Source organism: Falco punctatus, assembly GCF_963210335.1.
Source record: "Falco punctatus genome assembly, chromosome: 1".
Taxonomy (NCBI): Eukaryota; Metazoa; Chordata; class Aves; order Falconiformes; family Falconidae; genus Falco; species Falco punctatus.
Genome location: NC_137580.1, coordinates 114,571,306 through 114,598,098, shown reverse-complemented (window position 1 = coordinate 114,598,098; position 26,793 = coordinate 114,571,306). Strand labels below are relative to the sequence as shown.

Below are 26,793 nucleotides of genomic sequence, written 5' to 3'. Positions count from 1 at the left end.
GATGGGAGGGAGCAATTCTGGTAACTAATGAAGGATGTCTCAGTGGAGCCTGTCGCATGGATAGTCTCTGAAACCTCCGCTTCACATTATGCGTACGCTGCATTTTAGTGCTCACAAAGCTCTTACGGATATGACAGACCTCGGGATTTCTCTGAACTATAAATTCATTTGTGCAGGTGAGTTTTCTTTAGGTGCAAACCACCAAACCTCCCAGCCTTCCCAACAGCTTCCCCCAGCAAAGCCCCTGGCCTGTCTGCTCCTGTGCTGCTGCCACAGTGCCACCCAGTGCTGCCTGCCGCGGCTGCAGCTGCTTTGTCAGCACTAGCTGGTTAAAATAATGATTTCTAACTCCACTTCACGTACTCTGAAATAATTTTTGACAGTTTCTGAAATACCCGAGTGAAAAAAACTGCGTTAGCAACATAAACATCCAGTTCAGACAAACTGCTGTGAAAACCGTTGTATTGAAAATTCAGCTCCTTTCAACAGTGCATCAGCTTCTGCACTCCAACATACGGATGCGCAGCCACCCTGCACACTTGTAATTGATCCTGGAGTAGGTCTTAATATGTTACTCCCGTACAGCTGTATCACCAATTTTAGCACGAAGAGCAATGAGAGCAAGGAATGGATATGTATTAAAACCCTCCTACCTCCAGGGTAGAGCTATAGGCACCCAGATAACGCAAGGCCTGTTTTTTTCCACTCATACAGATCGGTAGCTTTCTGTGTCCCACCATCTAGGTAAACATCCCATGGAGGTAAGAAGTGTTAACAAGTTTTGGTTAACGTGGGTGAATCATGGGAGTTACAGGCCAACTGGGAAACTTGCATGGCAAAGATGATCTGAACAATACCTCTGCTCTGGGTGGAGTGGAGCAACAAACCAATGCTGACTGATTAAAAGCAGTTTCATCAGAATGCAATTCCATAGGAATTCTGGCTGTGCAGATGGTGGAAGGAGATGCTGACAAAGTAAGTGCCTGTCCAGGACAATCACTGCTGCGAGTTCTGTTGTAGCATATTTTGCAGGGTTTTATGGTTTTGAAGAGTGGCTACCACATCCTCGTAGCGAGTGTTCGTGCTGATGCACAGGGGTTGACATTGCAGCTCTGTCAGCTTGCAGGCGGCCAAAGTACAGAGGATGCAGAACAGCACGAAAATCAGGACTCTCAGCGCCGACCGCGACCAGGAGTGCTTGTGCCGCGGTGGCTGAGCAGGACGAGAACTGGAGGCGGGATCTGTAATGAAAGCGTTTACAGGACAGAGAACGTGAGGAATAAATCAAGTATCTTTTTAATAGTCTACATTCAGAAACAAGCTGTTCGGGTGAGATACTTCAGCCTGTGCTGCAGCTGTCTTTTGTCATGAATTTTCATCACTTAACTGTTCAGTAAGTAGATGTGCAGCATCTGTTTAGGATGAAAAGTTTCAAATTTAGTTTCACGGTCAGCACAGAAGAAGGTGTAAAGCACCTTTGTGGAACACAAGACCTGGTTTTGCACATATAGGTCAGTACACTTAAAAAGAAATGAGTGGAGGTACGTTCTCCATAGGAACAGCTGAACTTTCTTGTAGCTCAGCAGTTCACCAGGAACACAAATTAAGGGGAAAAGGGCACACCAGCAGCGCGTATTAGAAGTCTAAGGCCGTGAGGCAGGGCAGAGCTGCTGCTGAAAGGGCAGGCCCTTTGGATCATCCGCGCGGTGCAAGCCCAAGCTGGGAATGTTCTTCTTACATCTGTATGGCTTCCATAGTTTTTTGGTCCCTTCTCCCTGCATGACACCTCCGGGATGCTCCTCAGTAAGTGTTTATGGCTTAGTTATAAGCAGGAGGCTTTGCCTGTTATGACATTTCAGATTTGCACTCCTGCAATAGAACAGAGACAAGCGAGTGCATCTGCCAAATCAGTCCTGCAGCAGCGTCCCAAGAGCCTCCTGTCGAACAAAGAGCCCTTACTGACTAAAGCAAAACAGAGACATTTGAAACCCTGAGCACAGCACTAAAGGTTCACTGATTTACCTGGATGTGGAGCTCTTGAAGTTGTACCGTAACGTCTGGCACAGTCAGCACTTGCTGCTCAGTGTTTGGAGCTGTAACTAACGATACCTGCCCTGAAACCAGAGCACTGAGGGCACAGGAGAGTAAGGCCCCAAAGATGAGCAATGGATGAACTACAGCAGGGGCTCTTCCACAGTATCCCTGCGCCACTCCTGTTGCTCATTACCGGAGAGAAAGTTAGTTTATTTTGGCAGAGCTGGGCTAGCAACAGCCCAGAGGCTCGCCTGCTGCTGTGCAGTGAGACTGTCAAAACCTGGGTAGAAAGCCAGGTTTGTAGGTGCTTGTATACACCCCAGTAATCGATCCTTGGTCAAAGGCAGGCAAGCAGCAGTCCTCTCGTAACAGAAATCAGGGCTTTTCTGGCCTTGTGACTAGCAGCAAGTCCTTGAAGGGGAACAGGGAAGAGCAGGAACCCAGCACAGAGAGTGTGAGGGGGCAGCGGGGGGAATGTGCCTCTCCAGTGGCTTTTTGCCCTGCTGTCTTGCAAAGCAGTGTAAGCACTCACCTCATCTAGCCAGCAGCCTGCTGCTCTGAGGGCTGCAGGAATTTCGGTTCAGGCTGGTGGCAGTTGTGAGCCTTGTCATCCGCTCTGTAAGAAGAGGTGGGATAATCTCCTGGTTATTGCTGATCCACTGTGATGTTCTTCCTCTCTCCTCAAAAGACGCCACCTCCCTATGAGCATGCTTTGAGACACCCTCCAGCTTTCTCAGGAACAGTAATGAGCTCAGAGACCCTGGACAGACGTGGCGTGTCAGACCCATTCCAGGCCCCTCTCAGCTACCAATCTCAGTGAAACACAGCCGTGTGAGGCCTCGGCCTCAGCACGCTGCTTCCACCCATGGTGTCAGGGACAGAAGTGCCTGTGGCATCGTTCTGGTCTGCAGGGAACGGCCAAATGTCAGACCTTCACCCAGATTCACACTCAGCCGAGACACAGGCAAGTCAGACCCCAGGCAGCGGTGCCGTCCCTCCTGCAGCACAAGGACAAGCATGGAGCCAACGCCAGCTCTCTAGCTCTGAGCGGAGCAACCAGGGGTGCCTGTTCGCTCTTCTCTGGCAAACGTGCTGTGACCAAAGGAGACAGACCAGCTGCTTGCTTTGACACAGGGGACAAAGCCAAGGTGAAGGTCTGCTCAGCCAGAGTGATCCCAGTGCCTGAACACTGACCACACATGCTTTAGGAGCAAGAAAAAGAAGTCCTACACTGGTATCTTCGGAGCTAGAATATTATTGTCCTCTCATGCCAGTCCAGCTGTGGTGGTCTGTCCCAGTCACTCCTTCCCATCCCTCCCTATGTGAGGCAGGAGCATGGTGACGAGTTTAAAGCTTCCTACTTCTGTGACAGGGATAATATTGATAAAGGTTTTGTAAAGAACCGCTCCTTTGGGTAGACAACAGATCGCTTCCCTGCTCTCACTGCTGCGGGGCAGAGGTACATAGACCTCTTTGGTGTATCTCACAATCCCATCCTCCAGGGCATACAGAGTCTTGTTACGGCCCATCCCCACCTGGAAGAGGATGAGGACTGTTAGAAAGGGAAGGCTGGAGGTCCACCTCTAAAGCAGATCTGATCATTGGTCTGCCTTGTTGGATATCCTGCCTTCAACAGCATCTGTTGCTTTGTATTTCAAAATAAAACCACGCTATTTGCTTCCAGCAATCCATATGCAAAAGTGCTCATTACAAGGGAGGAGATACCGATTCTACCCTGAAGCACAAGCACACAGTTAGGTTACAGAAGTGTTTTGGGATTTCCAGAACTTTCAGACCTTTCCCGAGTCACATGGGCACAGGTGTGAGCAGGCTCTGTGACCAAGAAATACCAGGCAATGAAACCCAGCTTCAGGTTGGCATAGAATATAAGAAAGAGCATTAAGAACAAGCTTGAAAGAGAGGAGGCACTGAGGACAGCACTCTGTTGTGGGCTGCTGTTTCTGAGAACGAATGAAGAGATACAAAACCACTTACATGAGCCCCTGGATGCCAGCGCATCAACCGCTGCGTAGCCAGAATGTTGCCTGCATGCACAAATTCACCTGCAACAGAGTGACAGAGTCAGACTGCAGAGCAATGGAGCTCCCTGAAGCCCCGGCAGAACACAAACGGTTCCAAAGCCCAGCTTTCTGTGGGAGTTTCCTAAGAAATAATTACTTCAAATGCTAAAAGCATATAAACAAAAATGCTCTTAGGGGGAAATGAAAGGCAATTGATAGACCATGGCAAAAAGCAATCCTAGGCTTTGAAAAGATTACTTCTAGGGGACAAGGCATTTTCTGGTTGCTGAAGGCATTTTTTTTATTACCTTTCCCATTGATATGTTTTCATCAGCAAAGCTAATAATTATTAAGCACTCGGCTGCAAGAATCTGTACTTTGGCTTCTGCTCAGCCTCATAATTCTCCCCTTTGTAAACACCTAAAATGCCCAGCTTTTCATCACAGCATGGGGAGGAAAGTGCGCTTGAGTTATTAGGTGTCCCACAGTGTGCCCTCCTCCCAGGCGCTCCAGAGAGGCAAAGTCAGAACCAAAGGAGGTTTTCTGCAGGCAAGTTCAGCTGGCCGCTCGCAGGCCCATCTGGGAGGGAGGCTGCTCACCCTGCCCTCCTGCCGGCGGCTACCCTTCATCTCCAGGTTTCACTGAAGCTTCCCTTTCCTTTCTCTTGGAAGCTGCCCTGGCCACCTCCTCCTGAAATAACAACTGACATCAGCACCAGGGGAGAAGCTGCGAAGAACCCAATGAAATGCAAATAAGACTCAGCAGATGCTCAGACCTACCATCTACTTTTTTAAATCCATAGCGCTTGCCAGGGCTGCGGCCACCTACATTTTTGTAGCTGCCTCCAGTTTTCTTATAAGCATACCTGATGGCAACCAGGCTTGTCTGGGGAGTAGTTAAAACTAGGTTTAGAGGAAGAAAAACAACATCAGCTGAAAAAAACTATTCTTTTTTCAGGTTTAAAGGCTAACAGTCAAGACAGGCTTTAAAACTAAAGGCAAAAGAAAGCCCAGGGACCAGGGGGAGGAGAAGTACTTCTAAGATAAACCATAATTAGACCACCATGGCCTAAGTCCCTAGCAAAGAGGCCACATCTCAAGTACAGTTACTGCCCAGGGAGGAATAAAACACTCGGCAACGATGTTAAAGGATATGCACAAATTCATGTTTCAGCAAGGCCTTGTCAAACGAGGTACAGATGTTACTGGTTGCTGTGGACTGGCCTTATATTGCTTTGAAAAAAGACAAGTTGTGATCTCTGTTTCAGTTTCCCCTTCGACTGAATGGCATTTACTTAGTAATATTTTGAAATCTTACAAATGAGAAGACTCCAATTCAAGACAATATATAAGCACTTATTCAAGTGGGCACTAGTGATACAGCCAGGAGCGGTGTGAGGAGTGTCAAGGATTACAGAGCCCTGGGAGTAGTGATAAGGGACTCTGGGGAGCTGTCTCAGTCCACTCAGTGGACTCATGATGGTTCATTTACTATGATCTCGAAGCTCAAAAATCAAGGCGGCCACGCCAAGGGATTATGCTTCAATTAAACAGCACAATTTTATTGTTTCCCCGTAAAGCGGCGTGCGATAGGTAGAAAGACAAAGTGAATAAAAGGTAAAGTAAAAAGGAAAGGAAAGAGGATTAGAGCTACCACCACGGGTCCAAGGCGTCCCTATGGTCCCAGGTCCAGGCAGCGTCCCGCCGGTCCTTCTGATCGTCGTGATCCTTGGTGGGGAAGATCTCCAAAGTTCAGTTGCTAAGAAGGCATCTTTTTGTGCCAAGCAACACACCCTGCTCCTCCTCTGGTCCATGGATTGTTGCCAGCCTTCGCCTTCTCGAGCCAGGTTATCACGCATGTCCAAAGAGGGGTGCCCGAGGCACGGTTTTCCTTAGAGGCGGGTAGCTTCAGACAGGAGGCGTGTTTTTGTATTGTTTTCTGGTTCGTTGTTATGACCACGGTTGTGATCCATCTTCTGGACAGCTGTTACGTGGCCTTATTGTAGTTGTTCCCTTCAATCCCAGGTGGCAGGGAGCGGCACAGTACTCCTCGTACTGTGCAGTTCTCCTTCCCAGGGTCTTTGTGTCTTGGTGTCCATGAGGACCACATTCCACCTCCAGGTCTGTGTTGGCAATGTTGAGACAATATTGTTCTCTTTAGACCGACTCTTACAGGCATCCAGTTCCCCAAGGCATCACACAGAAAGCTGCAAGGGCCTCGCTCCTGGTAACAGCTCCCCGAATCCAGGCGCTCCTGCCCAGGTCAGAGGCTCCAGCCTGCTCTGTGTATCTGTCGGGATGGCTTTTTGATGGCAGCTGGGTGGGCTCTGCCCAGCTCCTTTCCTCTTTGAAGCAGAGATGAGACGTCGTCCAGAGAGGTTTTGGCTGGCTGCTGCAGGAATGACACCTTTGCACTGACCCGCATCCAAGGGGATGTGGGGAGATTACAAAAGTGTGCAATCTCCTACCAGCAAAGAAAGAAGGAAGAAAATGAAATTAACAAAATTTTCCCCTGTATTTCTAGTTTTAGGGCGTTAATGTCTGTTGGACTCTGCTGTTGCTCAGAGTGCAATTTATGAAGAATAGTTGCCTGGCAAAGGTTTTAAGCTCCTGGGGTTGCTCAGATCACCCAAATGTACCCCCTGTCTGCTTTGTGTTAATGTTCTGAAAACTGCAGCTGCTTGGGGCAGTGAAATCTTCCCAACCCCCTGCTCCTGGCAGCCAGCGCCGAGCCTGTGCTCACACTCTGAGGTTGAAGCAGTCTGTATTTTCCTTCTGAACGTGTGGCAGTGCTTACGCAGGGGCTGATGAAGGAGATTTGAGGGGCTGAGATCATGCAGGCCAGGCTAATTGCTGCCAGCTTCCTCGGTAGCAGCTCTGGGATCTTCTCAAAGGATTTTCTTGGGTGTCAGTGCAGATGGCAGTTTCGGAGGACAGTCCACTGTATGCCACTAAGTGATGTGCATCATCTTTGCCTTGCAGCAAGCAGTTCAGAAATCAAATTCCATGATGTCTCTTGAAGGTCTTTCAAAACCAGATCCATATTAATTCGCACCAGTCCTGACCACGAGCGCATCGCAGCACGTCTCATACGGTACATCTTTGTCCTCTCCAGAAAGGCCACATGAGATTGCAAGGGCACCGCTCCACCTCTCCTTATGTGTTCCTTACAGACGTACCAGCTGTTGGGGTTTGAGTTTGTTGCTCTAATAGTGATGGTCAGGGAAGAGGAAGAGGAGGGTGCATTTTGCCTTGATTTCATTTTTTCTTCTCCCATCCACTGGGTTTGTCATGACACTTGGGCTGGCAGAGTGAGCAGTAGCTGGCAAGAGGTTCAGCATCATGCAGGGCAGCTGTTCCTGCTGCTGAGATGGATGCAGGGCTGCCTCAGGAGCCAGGCACAGGTGAGGATGCTTGGACTCCCTGCTCTCCAATTTCATAGTTCATTTAGATGCACAGACACGAGAGGAGGATTACTGCAAAGCCAGCCCTTGCCACTCCTGACTGCAGAATCATGATGGGAAATAGAAATCTCTGAACCCTGAACTGCCTCATACTGAAACCTTCTCAGGGTGAAGGACCTGGAGGTATTCCCTGTTCTGCCTCTCCTGGGGCAAGCTCTTGAAGGGAGGGTGTTTTTGGTGTTTTGGGGTTTGTTTTTGTTTTTGTTTTTAGAAGATAAAGATTTTGAATATTATGCTAGGGATTTGGCTGCAGCTGGATCTTAAATGTTTTTGGGAGCAAGAGCTGACTTATTTAGAGCACAAGTCTGGCATGTGAGCAGGCGGGAAGGGTGAGGTGTGGCCAGCCCCCCAGGGGGATCAGGGGACCTTTGCTGAGCTGCTTCTGCCTTGCAGAGCAGGGGCTGGGAGCTGTTAGTGCATGTCTTGGGGCGGGGGTGAAGGTGCAGTAAGGAAAAAGCTGCTTAAACCGAAAGACTGTGTTCATAAACGAGTGAGTAGGTGACAGTTTAAAGGTCCCTGGGGACTTTCGCCCAGCAGAGCAGCAGCTCAGAGGAGGCTGTAGGGATCAAGCCTGAGCTGTTCTGGGGACTGAGGTTGATGTATTTACAGAAGCCGCTGTGCAGCGTGGGGTTTGTGCTGTAGCAGTCCTCCGAACCAGTTTGCTTGGTGGGGGCGGCCTCTGTTTCCCACCCCCCCACCCACCCCCCCGTGGGCTTTTTCCTAAAGGCTCCACAGGATGGCCTGGCCTCTGCCAGATCCTTGTAGGTGTGTGCCAGCGTTGTGTCTTGGCTCGCAGGCAGCCTCTGCGGGTCAGTGCTGGGCTTAGCCCAAGCAGGAGTTTGCTCAGGGGCTGCGAAATCCTTACCTCCAGTGACCTCATCTAATAACTAGTGTGAGCTACCCTTATGGTAGTTGGGAGTTCTATATGTCAACACACACGTTATCCTGTGTTTTCCTGATGAAAGGGAGCAGGGGCTGCAATAAATGCTGCCAAGGTCAAGACACCTCTCTGAAGCCTCTAGCCAGGATCCTTGCAGTCAAGCCCAGCTCCACCACAAGCTGGAGATGCTCACAGGGAGCTTTGCTGGAAAGGCTCTGCGGTCCCAACTGCCAGCAGTGCTACTGCAGAAATGAGTGGCATCATCCCTGGCTGAGACAGGCAGCTGTTTTACTGAGACAAGCATTAGTTTTATGTTACGTCCATGCTCTCAGACAGTGGATTTTCTACCTGTGACCGCCAAAACGTCAGTCTTTGAGGGAAGCAGGGGAAGTTTTAAGGCAGCAAAGACAAAATCCCATTCAGCCTGTCTTGGAAAGTGTTTACCTTTAAAGCTAGTGTGATACACCTGTAGAAAGTACAAGGCAACAAAACAAATGCACGAAGTTTTCTCCTCAGTGATAATCTAACCACCAAAAAGGGAGTTCTCCACTTCAAAGTGTGACTGCTCAGGCTGGGGAAGTGCAGATAAAACTGAAGCTGGTTATAATGTGACTCATATTTCCTCTAACGGCCGCTTCTGATTTCAGGTCCTGTTTTCCCTGGAAAGCAAGTAGAGTTTTGTTTCTTTTGAACAGAATAGATTTGGAGGATGCCAGAACATTTTTCATTTGACCGTTTTCTATGGCATTTAAATGTGCAGGCAGCGCTGTTGGTCAGTGGAAGAAGCTTCACCACCACAGTTGGTGACCGAAGCACTTGGGGCTTGATGCGCTTTGGCAGCATTTTTGGCTCTGTCGTTGACTTGCTGCCTGCGGTGGGCTTGTGCATTGGGAAGAAATCTTGGATTGGGAGTGAGCTGTGGAGCTGGAGGGAGACCCAGGGTATCTGAACACTGGGGTGATGTCACGACGGAGGGAAGACACAGTCACTCAGTATGAGTGATCAGCAGACTTCATTTATTGTACCTTACAGTCACCTTTTATGCCTTGTTATAATTAGCTCATACATATTACAAAAGTTAAGCTCATTATTGGTTAGTTGCCTAAATATCTAGCCTGCCCCTAGTTTCTCTTCTGTAGTTACCTGTTCCCACCTGCAACATTCTTTTCCCACTGCGATCTTCCAGTTATTATGTAACTTTTGCTTTACTTCAGATAAGCTGAGAGCCATGTGCATTTTTGTCCAGCCAGCTGGACTATGTCTATGAGACCTTTTTCAGCTCGCCAGTTATCCACAGGGTGATGTGGACTGAGACTCAAGCTGTTATGGGCTGCAGTTTCACACGTGTTGGTGTGCTCCTCATCGAGTGTGGGTTTATGGGTCTGTTCCTCCTGAACCATGGTGAGTGAAGCTCTACTGAGCCAAAAGCCTGCTGGTTTGAAGATAACAGCTCAAAGCTGTCGTACCAGCAAGTCTTTCTGCTTTTGGAACGATGGTGTTTGGAAGGGGTTATGGGGTCTTCCCTATGGTCAGAGTTGCAGTCTCTCTCACCTGCTTGCTCTGTCCTCTCCACAGGTCACTGGGTAGGGACAAGGGGAACAAGAGGCACAAGGCAAACTGCACCTGAGCTGGAAGGTTGCTTTGGCCTGTCCTTTGCAAGAAGGTGGGTGTTGGAGGTGGAGGTGAGGCCTGTGACCAGATGTCCCCATTGCCCTCGCTGAAGAGCAGAGCCCTTGCAGAAGCAGGGTGGTGATGGTGCTTGGCAGTGGTAGAAGCTCCCCCCTTGAAGCCTGCTGATTTTGGAAGTATGCTACTGTTTTAAATTGCTGTTTCCTGTGGAAATATTCCTCCTGACTCTTGAGCTGCCAAAGGAGTGACTGCATTACCATGAACCTCTGCTGTAGCCAGTGGAGTGATAAAATGATCTGGTTCTCCCCTTGGCCTTCTCATACTCACTGTAGAATGATCAAAGTGGAGCAGGAGCGGCTTTAGCTGTGTGCTCTGTGACTGCTGTTAGTTCCTGGTACTGATGCTGGATACATCTGCTAGATGAGGTGCTTTAAACAAACGTCAGAGGTACTGTGAGAAGCCTGATGAATCTGTGCTGCTGAGGTTTTGCTGTATTGACACTGGGATAAAAATGAAAGTTAAACACAGAAAAAGTGCTGTAGCTGGAATTTTTGAATAGCTTGTTTGCAGTCCGGTTAGCTGGAACTTTGTGGAAATTGGGTTTTGCAGCAGAAAGCCACGAGATGAAGTATTTGTGTGTTTAGGATCATGTTGCAGGAAAGTCTTTAAGCAGATGAAGCTGCTTCGATGGTGCCTTTCCAGGGGAGAGAAGTTCTCTAGCATCCAGCAAAGATTACAACTCTTAACCCCTCTTCTCCTGGTCACCACAATCCTACCTGTTAACACTGATCCAGCAGGTACACAACAGCTCTGTGACGCCTTGCTGTCTCTAAAGCAGCACAGTTTTGGGGGGATGCCACAATGCATTGCATAGCTGAGACTTTGATATGCCCAGTGGGGACTGAAATGGATGTAGTCTCTGGACTGAGCATCTGCTTTGGAATTAAATGGTAATTTTGCCTTGCCTTGAGTCATATGTGTACTGCTTGTGATGGTTTATGGCTTGGCGATAAATGTGTTACAGGATGATACTGGGTCCCTGGCTGTGACCAGGATCCCACTAAGGTGGCCCTAGTAGCAAGATGAAATGAGATAATCCTTCCTCTGCAGCCACGTGGGACTTGCTGTGACTGAGACTTCCTGAGGAGAGCATCTGAGAGTGAATCACTCGGAAAAGGCTTTGGGAGTGGGGGGTGAGGGGGTGGAAATCAAACCAGGTAAATGTAATGCCAGACTCCTGGAAGGTGGCAGGAGTATGAAGGCACTTCATTTAAAGACATTTGTGAATTGGCATCTCTGCATGCGCTGTCATCTGCTTGGTGTGCTTCTTGAGCAAAAATTGCTCGGTTGGAAAACTTATCAAAAAGAATGTCAGAATGAGTTGCTGACTTTTTTTTTTTTAAATGAAGTTGTCTCACCCCACGATATGCACAGGGGTGAAAGCATGGCTGGGCTTTATAAAATATTGTAGCTGGTTCCTGACAAATATGAAAAGATTCATGAAACCATGAGACTCTTGGAAACCACAAACTATTTAGCAGGTAGTTAATAACCTCAAATTTGTCTCTGTTTTTCCTTTTTTTTTTTTTTATTCCTTTCTAGTAAGACAGCCTCTGTTTGTAAGAATAAGAACTTCTGTCCCTTCCAAAATTCGTGGCTTTTTAAAATCTTTGTTTTCATGAACTGTGGATGTTTTCCATAACGTCTATGAATATTTCACTTTCACTCCTCAGCACACTTTTGGTGGTTGCTCACCCTGCGAGCGCTCTGGCTCACCCACCTGTAGATACCCCATCTCTGGGTGTTGCACACTCAAAACAAGGGGAACAACCATTGTTATTCACGGAGCTCTCAGGGGTTCAACATCTCTAATGTGCTGTAGCACTCAACATGCTGCACAGGTTTTTAGCTACCTCATGGTGATTAGCAGTCCAGAAAATCCCCTCAAACCAATTAAATAATGTGCACCTGACTGAAGGCTGCTGCAGGCTCCAGGGGTTGCTTCAGTACAAAGCCTTGTTGGTCTTACAGGTGGTTTAGTTGTTTCACTGGTTTCAGTTGTTGAATGCATTTACATTTGGCTGTATTAAAGTTTCATTTAAAGGTGAGCTCTCGGGCTAGTGGAGGACAAGCAGTGTGGAAAAGAGAATCTGCTGATTTTCACATCCACCCCAGCACACTCATCTTTTGTCACTGTTCTCCTCTGGGAGATGGTTAGTAAGAAGACATCTTCACTGCTTCAGTTCACATGACTGCAAGCACAGGGAAGACGAAGGTTTGGGGCCTCAGCAGAGCCTTGTTCAGGAACATCCACAAGTGCTTTGTTCGGGAAGTGGCACCTGGTGGTGTGTGCAGTGACTCATCTCACTCTGGGTTGGACAGATGTTCCAAAAATTAAGTGCTGAGTTATCTGAACTCTTGCAGCCGGGCTGAAAGAGCAGTTACAGTTGACAGAGTTTTAAACAGGTACTTGCTTTCTCTCTATTCTGCAGACATCCTGTAAATGATTTAATTCATTATTTTTCAACTCAAACGGGAATTGCTTTTTGTGGCTTTATCAAAGCTGCTATTGCTAGTAGTAACAGCACCAGTATTTCCTCCTGTAAGTGCTCCCCCATCTCTGGGTCAAGGTTGTAAAATATGTGCCATGGTTTTTCTGGTCCCTGAATTATTGCATGTGCTTCCAATGTTTTGATGCAGGGTTACCATGAGCTACAGTGCCCAACCTCCCCCGTGGGTAAATCAGCTGTTACAACCCGAGCTGGCCGTGTGCAATGGAGCAGCAGTTGACAATGCAGCAGGTGTCATTACCAGTAAGTATCCAAACTTGTTAAATCTCTCTGTCTTTCTCTTGCTTCCTGCTTCCTGTTCTTGCTTCCTGCCTGTAATAAGATTTTTTTCCAGAGAAGAGGCTGACAGTGGGGCTTGGCTGTTAACTTCCTATGTGAGTGCTGCGGCTGCCTTGCTAACCTGCTTGTGATCAATGGGAATGAACTCGGCACTTCCAAAAAGCATTACTTTGACTTTGTGTAGGCTCACCGGCTTCTTAGGCAGCTTGTTTTAAAGGATCTGAGCTTTGCTTTCTACGTAGGTCTCTTGTGGACCTTGTGCAGTGTGGGATCACAAAGATGGGGAATCAGCTGGGCAAGGAAAAAGCGGTTTCCCTTCCCCTGGGCTTGGAACAATTTTTAACCTTGTGACTTTTGTTAATGAATTCTATTGTCATGCAAGAAGACAGGGAGGGGGTAGAATGATCTCATCTGAGGCATCTCTTTCCAAATTCTTCATCCTCTGGGCAAATTGAAGCAAAACAAACCATGAGGGCAGAGCTTTGCATAATAATGTAAGCCAGGAAGTTCAGAAGAGAGAGCTCTTAAAAAATGTACCTGGTCTCTTCCAGGTTTGCCTTGGTGCTGGTATGTGTTTGGTTGGGTGGCTTTCTCCACCTGCTTGAGAGGAACCTATGTGGGCACCACAATGCCAGTTCCTCTGCATCTGTTCAGAGTATGTGTTGGGGATTGACCAGGACATTGGTTGGATCTGGAACTGATGGGCATCCCCGGTGCTGGAGGACCTTGGCATGGTGTGTCCCACTCTGGCTTTCCTACCTGCTGGCCATGTTACTGCCATGTTTTGCTGCTGGTCCCTGCCCTCCGTGGTGTCAGCGGGAAGCTGTGCACAAGGCACTGACACGGATGCACCCCGACAAGCCCTGTGTAAGGAGTTGCTTTGATGCAATCAAGCAACTTGTCAGGGTTATGTCTGTGGAAATATCAATCGATCTGGGGTTAGTTTGGTGTCACACATATGCACGTGACTGTCGGGCTCCTCTCTGAGCACAGAGGCAGAAGCATTACAGGCTCCTTTGTTCTGGAGATCAAACAGGCCTGAACCAGAGCATCCAGAGACTGGTTGGTATTTAATGTGTCTGTGTTTGTAGTGTCCCCATGTTACAGCCCTGGGGCACGCCGTCCTTGGTGTATTCCCCTGCCCAGAACCACATCTGCAGGAACGGACCCAGAAGGAAGCATTCCCCAGTAAAGTGGGAAATATCAGGAAGTTTAATGGCTCCTTTATTAGGAAGTTCCTCGCCTGAGCCTCCTGGCTGTGTTATCTGAGTAAGGACCTGCAGCTGGGCTGCTTCTGAGTTTACAAACACCTTGGGGTCACTGTGGTGGTGTGAGGGGACCTGGGGGGTGCTCCCTGTCCTGGGGTTCTTTGGGTGAGGGAAAAGCAGAATTTTGCCCTGATGTCTGGCCTTTGCAGACCTGTTACTCCTCCATTTCTGGTGGCTCTCCAGAGCTACCCTACACAGACAAGGGCAGTGAGGCTGTGGGGGGAAACGTGTCCTTCACCCCCAGGAGAGGGACCAGCAACTTTGCCCTCCTGCCACCTCCTTGGGCACGGGGTGACTTGTCTTGGCTTTGAAGCAGTTCTTAAAAGACAAAGATGTGGGAAGGCCAGTATGAATCACAACAGGCTTAAATGACCCTGCGACAGTGGATCCTGCTGAAGGAGAACCACTAGGCTGGTGATGCCAGGTCCCCCAGGGTGGTGGAGCCTATGCCTCACTGGCCTGTGTCATTTGCAGGGGTCTTTTGGCTCAGCTGGAGCAGGGAGGTGATTTGTAACCTAAAATACTGTTGCAGCACCAACTAGTAGGCTGCAACAAGGCTTTTTACCATTGGTCAGATTCTACTGTCTGTGCTGTTTCTCATTCCTCCAGAGGTCAGGCCACACTACTCCTCCTCAGTGCTATTTAACTACTTAACAGGAATGAGCTACAACTGCACATTGTCCATGTCAGTCAACCCACTGCCTTCGTGGCAAGGCCACAGCTGTGTATTATCGATGCTAATCAACCCTCTGCCTTCATTCCTCTACAAACACTGGAGCGGGGTGGAAATCCCCACCATCTGTGCAGCAGGGCTACCTGTAGCTCCCAGCAGCATCCCACTGAGTGCGGGGGGAGGGTTCTCAGCCATTGATCTGTTTTCCCAGAGGGGAATTGGTGACAGGTGTGATGCAATCCTGTGATCCTCCGTAGCACATCAATGAGGCAGAGGCAGGTTTTCCCTATTTCCATGTTTTCCAAATCTCCATACTTCCCAAAGCACCGTGATGTCTCTTGTCTGCCTGATGAGCTGAGATCTGCTGGTGCAGCGCGCTCTCCAGGGCTTCTTGGAGCAGCCCTATCTCTGCTGCTCTCACGCGGTGGTTCATGCCATGTGGTTCTGTAATTGCTGCTGGAGGTTTGGTGGAGAGATGCCCAGACTGGGAATTGCTCTTTAGATGATGACTTGTCAGATTTAAAAAGCTTTGATGCATGTGCCGTTAGGGTTGTTAATGAGCTTTTCTCTTGGAACAAAGGATCATGCTCTCCGCTCCTTCTTCCAAAATATTTGGTACGATGGTCATAAACGTAACAAACTTTAAAATAATACACAAAAATTGTGTGGTAACTTGAGGTAGAAAGTTCTGGAGGACGTAACTTTTCTGCACTGGGATGGGTCATTTTGATTATTCTGGACTGAGAAAAATGTCAGTTGTACAGATCTTATCTACCGAGGAGCCAGAGAAATAGAGGAAGGAAATGGAAGTTGAGGTAATTGAAAAGGCTGGAGATGGAGTTGTGGTAAGGGGAATACCCTGAACGTGTATTAGAAACCTGAAACTCGCCTCTGTTTTGAGCAGCATGTTGCTTCTCCTTCAGCTGTCCTGGGCAATTAATTTTGCACAGTCAACCTCTTCCCTTCGTTCCTCCCCTTATCTATGGGGTTGAACTGTGGGAGACCCCTGAGAGCAGCTCCAGCCCTGCAGCTTTTACCCCAGTTTCTCCTTCTGGAGCTGCAGAAGAGGGTGGGTGAATACTTTGCTTCTGGCTTTCCATGGAAAAGAAATGCGAGACACTGAAATGGTAGACCAGAGGCAGCCGTCATGTGAGACAGATCTCTCCTGTGTTGCACAACTGGCAAGACTTCAGCTAAAAAATATTTCCTTGCTGCTGTCATGCTTGCTAACATGCAATGTGTCAATAAGTGAGTGTCCTGAGAGACTGGCCTGTAGTGTGCCAGCATCTGACTATGCCTTACAGAAGAAAAACATGTCTATGGAGGGAAAGGTTCAGAAAAGTGAAAGTCAGTGTCAGAGGAACTAGTGGGAGTTGTCAGAGAGCCCCAGTTAAGGCAAATGGAGTCAGAAAAAAAATCTGTGTCCTTGGCAAGAATGAGACTTTGGTATGAAAAGATCAGTTGAGAACAAGAAAAGATCTGATGAGAATAACTAGAATTTGTTTGGATAAATATGTCAAAGTCATCTTTTGTGCTGGGCAGGCAAGACAAGCTATGCTCTAACGCGGAAGCCTTTGGTTGCAAACCAAAAAATCCGCAAATACTGAGTTATATGGCTGTTGGTTTTGCACAAGTGGTCTATCATAAGCCACTAAACCATCAGGGCATAGACTTGTGAAGAGCTAAAGCTCAGACCTCTTGGGCATCTTGGCCTCTGAGTCAGGCAGTGGCTCCTCTGGGGTGCAGCTCTACGTCTTCTGCTACATGATCCTTTTTGCCTCATGCCAATGGACTTTGGACAGTGGCACCCTGAGCAGAGTAGGTTCCTGCTGGTCAAAGGGGTCCCATGGGAGCCCCACTGCCCAGCATCAGCCTGGATCTTCTCTCCTATTTGGATACCAGAAAGACATCCCACAGCAAGCGTAGGGTCCCTTGCTGGCAGAATGCAAACTGTAGGACTAGTACTTTGGGGTGCACTAGCTACAGCCTTTTTTTGCCTGTAGGTAGCCCCTGAAGGAAGGATGGGGTGATTTACTTGGTGTTTAGCCTCGAGTAGGACAAAGATCATCTTACTGCAAGATAGATGTCATCCTGCAGGTTTTACACTGCAGCTCAGCCTGAAGTAGTTTGTGCTCTCAAATGTCTAGTGCTCAGACAGATTATGTCAATAAAAATCTTATTTAAATAGTTCCTCTGAATGATTAGAAAAACTCAACAATCCTGCTGTCTGAATTTGGTTATCTTTCCAAATGAAATGCATCCTTATGCAGCTCCTGAATGTGACTCTTCAACCAGACTCAAAATGCAATCAAACAAGTCATGGGGAATGCAGTGTCATTTTACTGAATTGAATACCTTTAGTTTTAATTGCAGGGAGAATGGCTTTATCAATGTTGTATACAAAATCAAGCTCTTCTGATGTTTGTTTCCTTTTACCATGAGAAAGTTGGACTCGGAGGTGATTTCCCATTGTGGCAGGTGTGTGCTGAGTGGCTCATGTACACACCAGCTCTTGGGAGCCTGGGCTAAAAACAGAAAGTCTAAACGCCTTTTTTTTTTTTTTTTTATCCCTTCCCCTGCAGTTAATCAAAGCAGAAGGATGTAGAAGAAAGTGTTCCGTAGGGATTTTTACTGCCTCTGTGAGTCAAAAATCTCAATAGTTGGCATAAGCCAGCTGCTACTGACCAGGAAATGTGCTCCGCTCATTGCTTGCTCCCTTGTAAACAATTTCTTTAGATTTGTAGCAACAATAAAAAAAAAGTAGCTTTCCTGTCATCTGTACAAGAACGTTTTTGAATGTAAATATTGACCTTCTATGTAAGAAGCATGAACAAATATTACTAAATGCGACATGACACATCTGATGACGTGAAGCATCCTTATCCCATTCTCTTGAAACATGATGTGAGAAGCAGAATCCTTAAATCTTACAAACTTCTATTTAGATGATATTTCAAATAATTTTGCTGACAAGTTGATGATTAAAGAGGCAATGGATTCCCCTCACCATGTGGAAGTTGACATTGTGGAAGCTTCCTGAGGTTTCTTTGGGCAGCGTTGCATTTGGTTCCCATGACATGTGTTAGCTGGGAACCCACCTCACTTTGGATGTTCTCTGGTGTATACCTGGTCCAAGAGCTGAGGGTGGTCTGTGTCCGTCACCAGTGTCTGAATAAGCAACTGTGCTGTTTAGGGTTGGGGAATGACATGCTGGTGGCATGTGGCGAGTGAGTGGTTCAGGTGAAGTTGCTTAAAGAATAGCTATCAAAGGTATGAGTGGAATAGTTTTAATAAGAGTTTGTGGGAGTGCAACTTCACAAAGTTCGATGGCAAAGTTCACTCTATTAGTTACGATATGGATAGAACACACAAAGAAAAATCACATTAAAAATCAATTTAGAATTAAGCCAAAATGATTTATGCAGGGATCAAAGACGCAAGGGGTAAGGGAGACCCTACCATTGAGTCCTGAGGTTTAGAGAGGGACCCCCTTGCTTTCTAAACTCTTTGATAGTGTTTAGGCATGGCTAGATCCAATCTTAGTCTCAGACTTGGTCAATGATTTATGGCTAATGGAAAAGGTAGAAAGAGTAGGAGAAAAAAATAGACCCTTCTGTTGAGTCCTAAGGTTCAGAATGGACCCCCTTGCTTTCTAAGCTCTTTGGAGTTTAGGTGTGGCTAGATCCAATCCTAGTCTGACTTGGACAATGGTTTATGTCTAAAGGAATATAAGGGGTAAGGGAAATAATTCTGTTGGTCCACTCTGAACCTAGTGACTCCCTTGCTTTCTAAACTCTTTGATAGTGTTTAGGAGCAGCTACATCCAATCCTAGCCTTGGGCTTGGACAACAGGTTGTATCTAAGGTACAGAGAGTGAAGGTTTATTCACAGTTCATGGTTGATCACAAAATTGTAACAGCACTTAATCATCAATTAATTTAACATTGACAAAATGATTCAATAGGAGTTACTTCAATTATAACAGGTTTATTTACAGATCTGAAATTATAACATTTATACTGTATTTTGGTGATGAGGTATCTAAATCAATTTGCACATGCGCACAAAACCAAAGGGTTAGGGGTACAGAGATCCATGTATGAGGGTATACCTCTTAAAAGCTCCCCTCAGCTTCAGTGAAGTAGTCACATCCAGTGCCTTTGCATTTCCCAATGAGCGCAGGGCTGAGCTTCAAGAAGCTGGGGTATCAGCTTCTGCTCCCTTATCAGCTTTTGGCGATGGTCACCCTTGTTTAGCAGACTTGGGACTTTGTGAGCTCTGAGCAACATCCCACTTAGGGGGAGATGCTGGCTGCAGCCTGCTGGGGTCCAGCAGATTCAAAGGGTCTCACTTGGACAGCTCTTCATAGGATCAGAGATGACTGGCTTTAGTTAGCTGTAAAGTTCCATCCTGGCGTTATTGGAGTTGGTTGCTTTTCAATGAAAATGATGCTGTTCCGTTTGGGCCAGGAGCGTCCCCAGGCTGTCAGAGGATGACTGATTATTGTTTTCTGTTTCTGCCAGGCAACAGGAACTCCTGGTTCAGGCAGTGCCGCTCCCCACCTTAGTCATGCTAGAGCTGTTGGTACGATCAAGGGGTGCTTAACTGCCCAACTCATTACTCAAATGCCAAGACCTAACAGGAATTCCTGAGGTCATGGAGTGGCCCAGAGAAGGGGGCAAGATGCACCACCACATGGCAGCTCTGTAAGAGCTGTGTGTTGTAAGAGATCCCAAACTGAACATGGCAGTAAGCGAGTGGTTACTCCAGGAGGTGGGACCTCAGCTGGAGCACAGAGAGCTCGTGGAACAGAACAGCTTGAGGAAGATCTCCATGCTTGCTGGCAGGGGGTGGTGGCTGAGCACAGGCTGTTAACATTTTGTAGAAATAATATCTCAAGACCTCGCTGTTCAGGGAACTATCTTCCACATCAGATAAATAGCATGTTTTTTTTCTATAGATGAAAAAAAGTTTGTACCACCCAAGGCTAAAGGCTAGCTAGAAAGGAGCAAACTCACAAAACCAATAGATCTGGGGTCATACTCAATTTCTGAAGATGGAAAAACATGTTCCCTCCCTTCCTTGTGTGGTCTGCAGTGGCCAGGAACTGTGTTGGAATGATGGCTATTTTTTGAATGGTATTTCTTCTTGGGGAGTTTGTAGCTCATGAACCATGTTTGGGCTCTCCACTGCACCTCTCCATGGGAAGAATTCCTCGTGATGCAGCCTCAGTAGAGAAGGGGAGCTAAATAATACGGAAGAAATGAGATTTGGAGATCTGATAGAGCTGTTTTCCAGCTTCACTGCCTAAAGACAGCTCTTTGCTTGGAATGCAGCTGTAAGAGAGGATCTCCTGTTGGCACAGCTGCCTCAATTTTGAAACATTGGCGATCTGTTGTTGAGATTCCCATGTCTCAGCCTGATGGTGCAGAGATCTGCTCTGATGCTTCAGAAACAGTGTTGGCATCTACATACCCATTGCAAGATTCTTTTGTACCATGAGCTGAAGCTGCTTCATAGCTGGAAGAGAGGCCTGAAGACCAGCTTCAGCCAGGAGGGAGCATAGGTGGCAAGCACAGCCCAGAGTGTACCAGAGAGGGAAACCCAGTGCTGCTAAGGGAATTTCTTCTTTGTTTTTCTGCCTTGGCTGAAGTAGTGGATCAATGAGCCCTGTCGCAGACAGTGTCTGCAAGGGAACAGTACGGGAGAGGATGTGCAAGTCCCTTGCAGTGTCATTCCCCACCTGACTCCCTATCTGCAACAGCCATCAGGGGGCTTGAGCTGTAGTGGGATTGACAGCTTCTCTCTCTTCAATGTGCAGCAACTATAATAAAGTCACTAACTTGTGACTAAACACCCTCTTTAAGGAGAAGGAAAAAGGCTTAAAATTCTCCAAGTTCCTGGTATTGGTGCAATCTGTATAGCAGGGAGCAGGAAACACGCCCAACAGTGTCAAAAGGTCAGATGCCTATGCCATTAAACCTTGTATGTATTTATTCTCTGGAACATAGCCATGAAAAGGGAAATGTTATCTGGTTCTTAATTTCTTGCTGGAATTTCTTGCAATGACGATAATCTTAGGGAAGTGTGAGAATTCCTTGCATCACTGGACTCCAAGGGTGAGATAGTGAAGTAAATAGTGCAAAATCCCTGGCCTTTCATGCCAGAGCTGAAATAAATTCCGGTGAGAATGAAATCCACATCACAAATATATCACAAATAAACCCTGTTCTTGTAAATGGCTAAATTAGGAGCGGTAGTATGAGACTACTGCAAAGTATGAGTCATAGAAGGAAAAGGTCCAGAGGATGAGGATGTAGCATGTCCCCAGGTGTTTCTTGCTAGCAGTGATTGAGGAAGTGGTGGTCTGTCCAGGGACCTCTAGAGAGATATCCCAGGGCAGAACAGGAGGCAACAGCCCCTCCCAAGCCCCATTTCCACCACCACCCCCCCTCCAAATGGCAGTATGACAACAGATAGGTCTTAAACCCTGGTCAGACTTGGTGGATCCAGAAGTTGTGGCTTGTTCATGGGAGGGTTTTTTGTCTTGGACACCTTCTGTGTTTTGCCATGCATTTTTCAATGTAATTAATTTAACTTTTTTCCTCTATACTGAGCTATCTCGGAGAGTAGATAGTAGCATGCAAACAGCCTGTTCCAGCCTTATGAGATCTTGCAAACTTCTTTGCTACCTGTGTTGCCAGTGATTGCCTTCTACTGCCCCTGCTTAACTCTGAAGGCTTTAATTCCCCCTGGCAGGTTTGGTTGGTGCTTCTGAGCAACACGCTTGGCCTGCTGGTAACGCATAGTAGGCACCTACTAAAAAGTAGGTGTCTAAAAACTCTCGGTACGTGTGTTGAATTGTGTTGTGAGAAATCATTTAACTTCTTATTTTCACGTTGAGCTCCTGGGATGGTAGTTTTGCCTTGTGAGCTGTTTCCCAAGTTGGCCTGAGATGTCAATAGTGTTGGGAGTAGGACAGAAACTCAGGGCTGACAGGCGTAAAGCTCTCGTGTGTGGTGGTGGGATGGTTTCCCTGGCTTTGCTCCTTGGGGAGTGCTCCCTGCCCTTAAGGAGCAAACTGCTTCCCGCCATAGTTTGTACCAAATGTGTCTGGGAAAGGTTTTGCCTGCAATATTTGTTGCCTTCCAGAATTTATTGTTGTCTGAGCAATATCTATATTTAAACTCCTCTGAAGGCGTATAGAGTACGGAGACAGTAGGTTTGACATTGATAATGTGCAGCTGTGACCTTGCTTTAACGATGGACAGCTATTATCCTGCAGCAAAAAAGCAAATAACTTTGAGGGAGTGACAGAAGGAACCCGGAGGGAACAGACACAGAGGAGGAACGTGGTCTCACCTCTAGAAGATAAGGAGACAGCGTGAACAGCAGAGTCGCCTATGGTGAACAGTGGCTGGGCTCATGGGCAGTAGAGTTTGACCAATAATAAAGCTTTCAGCAGCACGTGTACAGAGTATGAACTTATAAAAGCTGTAACTAACTAACAATAAAGGTCTTCACTTCACTCTCCTTGCAAAGTCTGTGCCTCAGTCACCACAAAGGTGTATGAGCTGCCAAGGAGAGTGTCAGCCTTTGGGATACCAGCTGCGTTCTTCACTTCAGAGAAGCAATACAGCTGTTTGTGTTTGCATAAATAGACTTGTTCTGCAATCCCATCATTTTAGTTTTGAGAGAAATGTGCAAATCTGTGGAATCTGCATTCTATAGATGGAGACATAAATGTGAACATGTTGCTTCGTTTCTAGAAAGGTGATGGAGTGGGCTATAGAGTACTTGTCAAGCACGCAGACCTAGAAGCAAGTTGTGGCACTTGATAAACATCTTGGGGGCAACTTTTTCAGGCTCCTCTCACAAGCCCAGATGTGTTTGTGCTTTTACAGAGGGTAAACTGGAATATGGGAAGGATAGGTTACTCCAGCTTGTATTGTGTGACCACCTAGGTGCTGGGATGTGCTGTTTGGTGGTCTCGGCTTTTAAACTTGCAGGCTGTCCTGTAGTGTATATTTGCTTGTGTTCATATTTCGAGCCTACAAATTTTCCAGGCTGCCAACATCCCACTGTCCAATAAATGTTCCCAAGGAAATTTATAGCTGTTATTTCTGCCCTCTGTTCTGTCTAAAGAGAACAAAACCAGAATGTGTGGGCAGTGCTGGTGTTGCTAAGCCTGGAGCGTAGTAGAGCTGTTGCTGCAATTCATCCTCCCAGATATGCTCTTTGCTGGAAAACAGATGCAGAAAACCTGACAGTAGCTTTAAGGTGGGTTTACTCTGCTTGAGCATTTTCTCTAGCAAAAGGAAAATCCCACCCCGCTGCTGCAGGCAGTGTAGCATTTACTTGGCTTTTGGCAGGGCAGGCTGATGTGCAGAGAAGCAGTAATTTCAGCCTGTAGAAGGTGAATGAATCCTCTTGTGCTAGGGTTGAAAGGATTGCATCACTGTTTTCTCTATTTGTAAATCTGTTGTTGAGATCCAGTTTCCTACGGATACCAGAGGATGTGGGTTTAAAAAAAATAGTATGAAGTTGGGGTATTAGTCATTAGGAGCTGCCTTTTCCTGTGTCCTCATCCTGTCCCATGCTGTATAAGCCTCTATTTTGGAGAACTGAAGCAATTCGTTCATTCCTTAATTAGAAGAGTTCCTTCCCCTCACTGCCTGCTTGTGACTTACACTGTAAGTGCTTCCAGTTATGGTCCAAAATGCATGAGTTCAGTTTTTGCAGACAATGACAAATGATCTTTCAGCTGTTCTTGTGTGCCATCACCCTGTCAGCAGTTCTTGGGAGCTAGTGTAGCTCGTGGCGGCAAGGCATTTGTATTTAGATCCCTCCTTGTGCTAGTTGGCTGGGATTCGGCTTTATTTTGGCTGCATGTATCACGTCCAGTTGTGGGGCAGTGGTAAAGCGAAGAGAACAACACATGCACTTAATTAAACCTTGTCTATACAGTTCAGAATACAATAACTAGGTGGGGCGGGGGGGCAGCGGGGGCTGGTTGCAAATCTTCAGTAATGAGTCTTCCCAGAAGTGCTCAAATAAGGTTATTGAGTCATCATACACTACAAATAAAAGCAGAGACATGGAAGTCATGTGCTCCTGAGCAGGAGCAAGACTGGGCATGGAAGTGGCTTCCCTGAATTGAGTGGGCAGGGGCACAGCCTCTGGGATCACAGGGGGGAGAGTCTGGATGGCCGAGACACTTCCAGCTACTGTGGAGACACCTGATGGTGGTCCTGGGCACGAGGGGAGAGCTCACCTTCCCTGTGCCCAGGTGCTGTGGCAACAACCTACCTGTCAATGTCTGCTGCAGCCATCCCCTTGAAAACAAACTTGGGCGTTAGCTAAGTGCTTGTGTTGCAACAGAAAGCAAATGTTGGGAAGAAAAATGATCCAGGTGAGGGGAGGATAGAAAATTCAGTGGGTTTTTCTTGGAGACCTTCTTGTCCTACCAAGTTGGAGCTGCCATGGGTTGATCTGTCTCCACTGCAGCACCTGGTTCTCTGTTGTTTGCAGTCCAGTGTGATCCTGCTGCTTGGCCATCAGGAAGGCTTGTTGTCCATTCTGTTTCTGGCCTTGGACTGTGGGGTTTTGCGATTTCTGTCTTTAGGGCGATGATCTGGGGCTGATGTGTGTGTGTTGGGCTGATGTGCCCGTGGTCACTGCTCAGGGTGGGTAGGCTGTCCGTCTATCTGCAAGTCCACCTGAATGCACGTGAAGAAACAGGATAGCTTCTTTGGACTCTGGGGCATAAATCCTGGCAGACTTGCTGGCCATGGGGCAAATCTGCAAGCAGGTGGTTCTTATCTTCAAAGATATTAAGCTCCCTCTAAATATAGCTATGTTTTAGGACAAGATGGTCAGGGAAACACTAAATTTCTCTAAAATTATTTTGAAGGAAGTTGTGTGTCTCCATTTACAGGCTGCTTGGAAGGTATAATTTTAGAAGTCTTAAGCACATACAAGACAAGGTGTATCATTTTGTTGTTAATAATGAAGTGAGAGTGCTGGCAGTAAAAGCATTGACTAGAAAACCAATATTTTGGCTGAGGAGCTGTTTTACAGCTCATATCTCTGGGATGCCACTGGGATGGTTAAGAAGTTAAACCAAGGCTTTCTTGGGAGTGGAGGGAGGGAAATAATCCATTAAAACTTAAAATCTGTCTCACCAGTAAAGTACATATTTGAGGAACATCTACCAAGATGGTACCTTAAAGAAAACCTTAGGCAAAGGTAAGATATTCATCTATTAGTCAGAAACCCTGGGTACTGCATTAGCCATGCAGTGGGAATCCCTGGCTGGAGGGAGCTGGGGGAGGAAGCTGTGCACTTTGCCTGGCGATGGGATGCCGCCAGCTGCCAAAATGTGTGTAACTTTTCAGCATCCACTTGCAGAAGGCACAGTTTCCTCTGCCTGCCTTCTGGGTCACATTCCACTTATTTCTGGTGAATGAAGCAATCTCTTGGCCTGAAGAGGGGGTCAGGAAGGAAGTAAGTACAAGAGCCTGAGCCAAAGCACCTGAGAATTTTGGGAAGAAGGCGGCGGTCTGGCCTAAAGCTCAGAGTAAGCAGGGGAAAGTAGTCTTAAGAAGGTACTGGAGAGTGACATCAATTCAGCTTTGTGCATGTGGTTGTCACATGGTGTCTCAACGAGGGCCAGCATGCCTGTCAGAAAAAGACAGGGGAATGGTGGTGTTTGTTTGTTGTTGTTGTTTTGGGTTGGGTTTTTTTTCTTTTTAAAAAGGAAACTGTTCTAATTTAATGCCCTGAGACTGGAGCATGTGTAAAGGTAGACAAACGACCTGGTGTTGGAGTATTTTTCTAATACAGAAGCTGCAGTCCTGAACTATGATTGTAAGAGCAAACCAAATCAATTCACAGGTTTACCGAAGGGGCAGTGGTTGTTTTGCAGCACTGTGATTAAACTGAAGGCTGATTGTTTACGTATGACATCTGCTAAATAAAACCCTGAAATTGTGTCTCCCTAGGCTCATCGTCCACCTCTTCAATTACAAGGGGTCAGTGAAGACCAAGCACCTAAATCCTTTCTAGGAACACTGCTTTCTTTTCAGAGCACAATTTGCAAATGCAACCAACTTGCCTTGACCTTTCAATCTGTGACGTGATGAAAATGGGGACAAAGTGTAAACAAACAAACACTGGCTTGAACAAAAGAGTGGGCTGTGAACTGGGAGGAGGAATTATGGCTCTATGGAGCTATTCAGGCATATAATGGAAAGGGAAAGGATGGATTCAGGCACTCTCCAGGTCACTTTGCTCACTTTGCTCCTTTAACCTTGTACTGGACTCGCTGATAGTTAAAATTAACTGTGATTTGTCTCCTTGCCACTCCAAAAAAATGGAGAGAAAGCAAGCAGCAGACTTAATCCTCATCTGTACCCTGTGTTTATTAGCCATTAAGTTTTCCTCCCCCCATTCCCATGGTGTCAGCAGCAGCAGAATTTACCATATAATTGCTCATTTTATTGGCATGCCAAACTGCAACTTGCCACCATTATGCAAGAAGTAATAATGATTTTAAAAACAAGCAAAACCCCAAACAAAAAAACACCACAAAGCCAATAAAAACTCCATAATCACCTAAATCTGCTAATGAAACTGGAGCCTTTTCCCATCTGAGAGCAGGCAGATCTCGAAACTGTCCTCAGCTGGGTTTTTCCCCAGCTCCTGGGCAAGGGGAAAGGCTGGTAAGGAAAGAAAGGACCAGCTGCAATGAGAAGCAACGAATGAGGAGGAAAGGTGCTGTGCTGGAGTGTTGAGGATAATTTGGCACATTTCCTAGCTCTCCAGACTTGCTCTTCACAGGGAGGGATCCAAGCAGTGGCAGCTGAGTTGCTGAGCTGGTCTCAGCAGGAAGGCACATGGTGAGTGTTTGAAATGTGGGAAGCGGTGCCTCCTAAGCCTGTTAAACAGGGAGCAGTGCAGTTGTTTTGCTTTCAT

At 47.0% G+C, this 26,793-nt stretch overlaps 2 protein-coding genes across 5 annotated transcripts in view; one reads left to right on the top strand and one right to left on the bottom strand.

The window, feature by feature from the left end:
• Positions 1–445: 445 nt before the first annotated feature.
• On the bottom strand, positions 446–6,295 carry LOC308069217 (large ribosomal subunit protein bL27m-like). Of its 2 annotated transcripts, none has more exons than XM_080401173.1 (5): positions 5,709–6,295; positions 4,835–4,957; positions 4,030–4,097; positions 2,023–3,569; positions 446–1,241 (listed from the first exon to the last, which is right to left on the bottom strand). In XM_080401173.1, the coding sequence occupies exons 1-4, from the start codon at positions 5,911–5,913 to the stop codon at positions 3,333–3,335; spliced, it is 633 nt and encodes a 210-aa protein (XP_080257299.1). In that variant the 5' UTR covers positions 5,914–6,295; the 3' UTR covers positions 446–1,241; positions 2,023–3,332. The 2 variants fall into 2 exon arrangements, with proteins under 2 accessions (XP_080257299.1, XP_080257300.1); XM_080401174.1 differs by having other exon boundaries at positions 2,286–3,569.
• A 3,801-nt stretch (positions 6,296–10,096) lies between these two features.
• CD7 (CD7 molecule) overlaps positions 10,097–26,793 on the top strand; it is a 47,355-nt gene continuing 30,658 nt past the window's right edge. For 2 of the 3 annotated variants that reach the window (XM_080399155.1, XM_080399151.1), the window contains exons 1-2: positions 10,121–12,493; positions 12,728–12,840. The gene's annotated coding sequence lies outside the window, so the exon portion shown is untranslated. Of the gene's footprint in view, positions 12,494–12,727; positions 12,841–26,793 lie in introns of all 3 variants that reach the window. The other variant, XM_080399149.1, reaches the window with a different exon arrangement.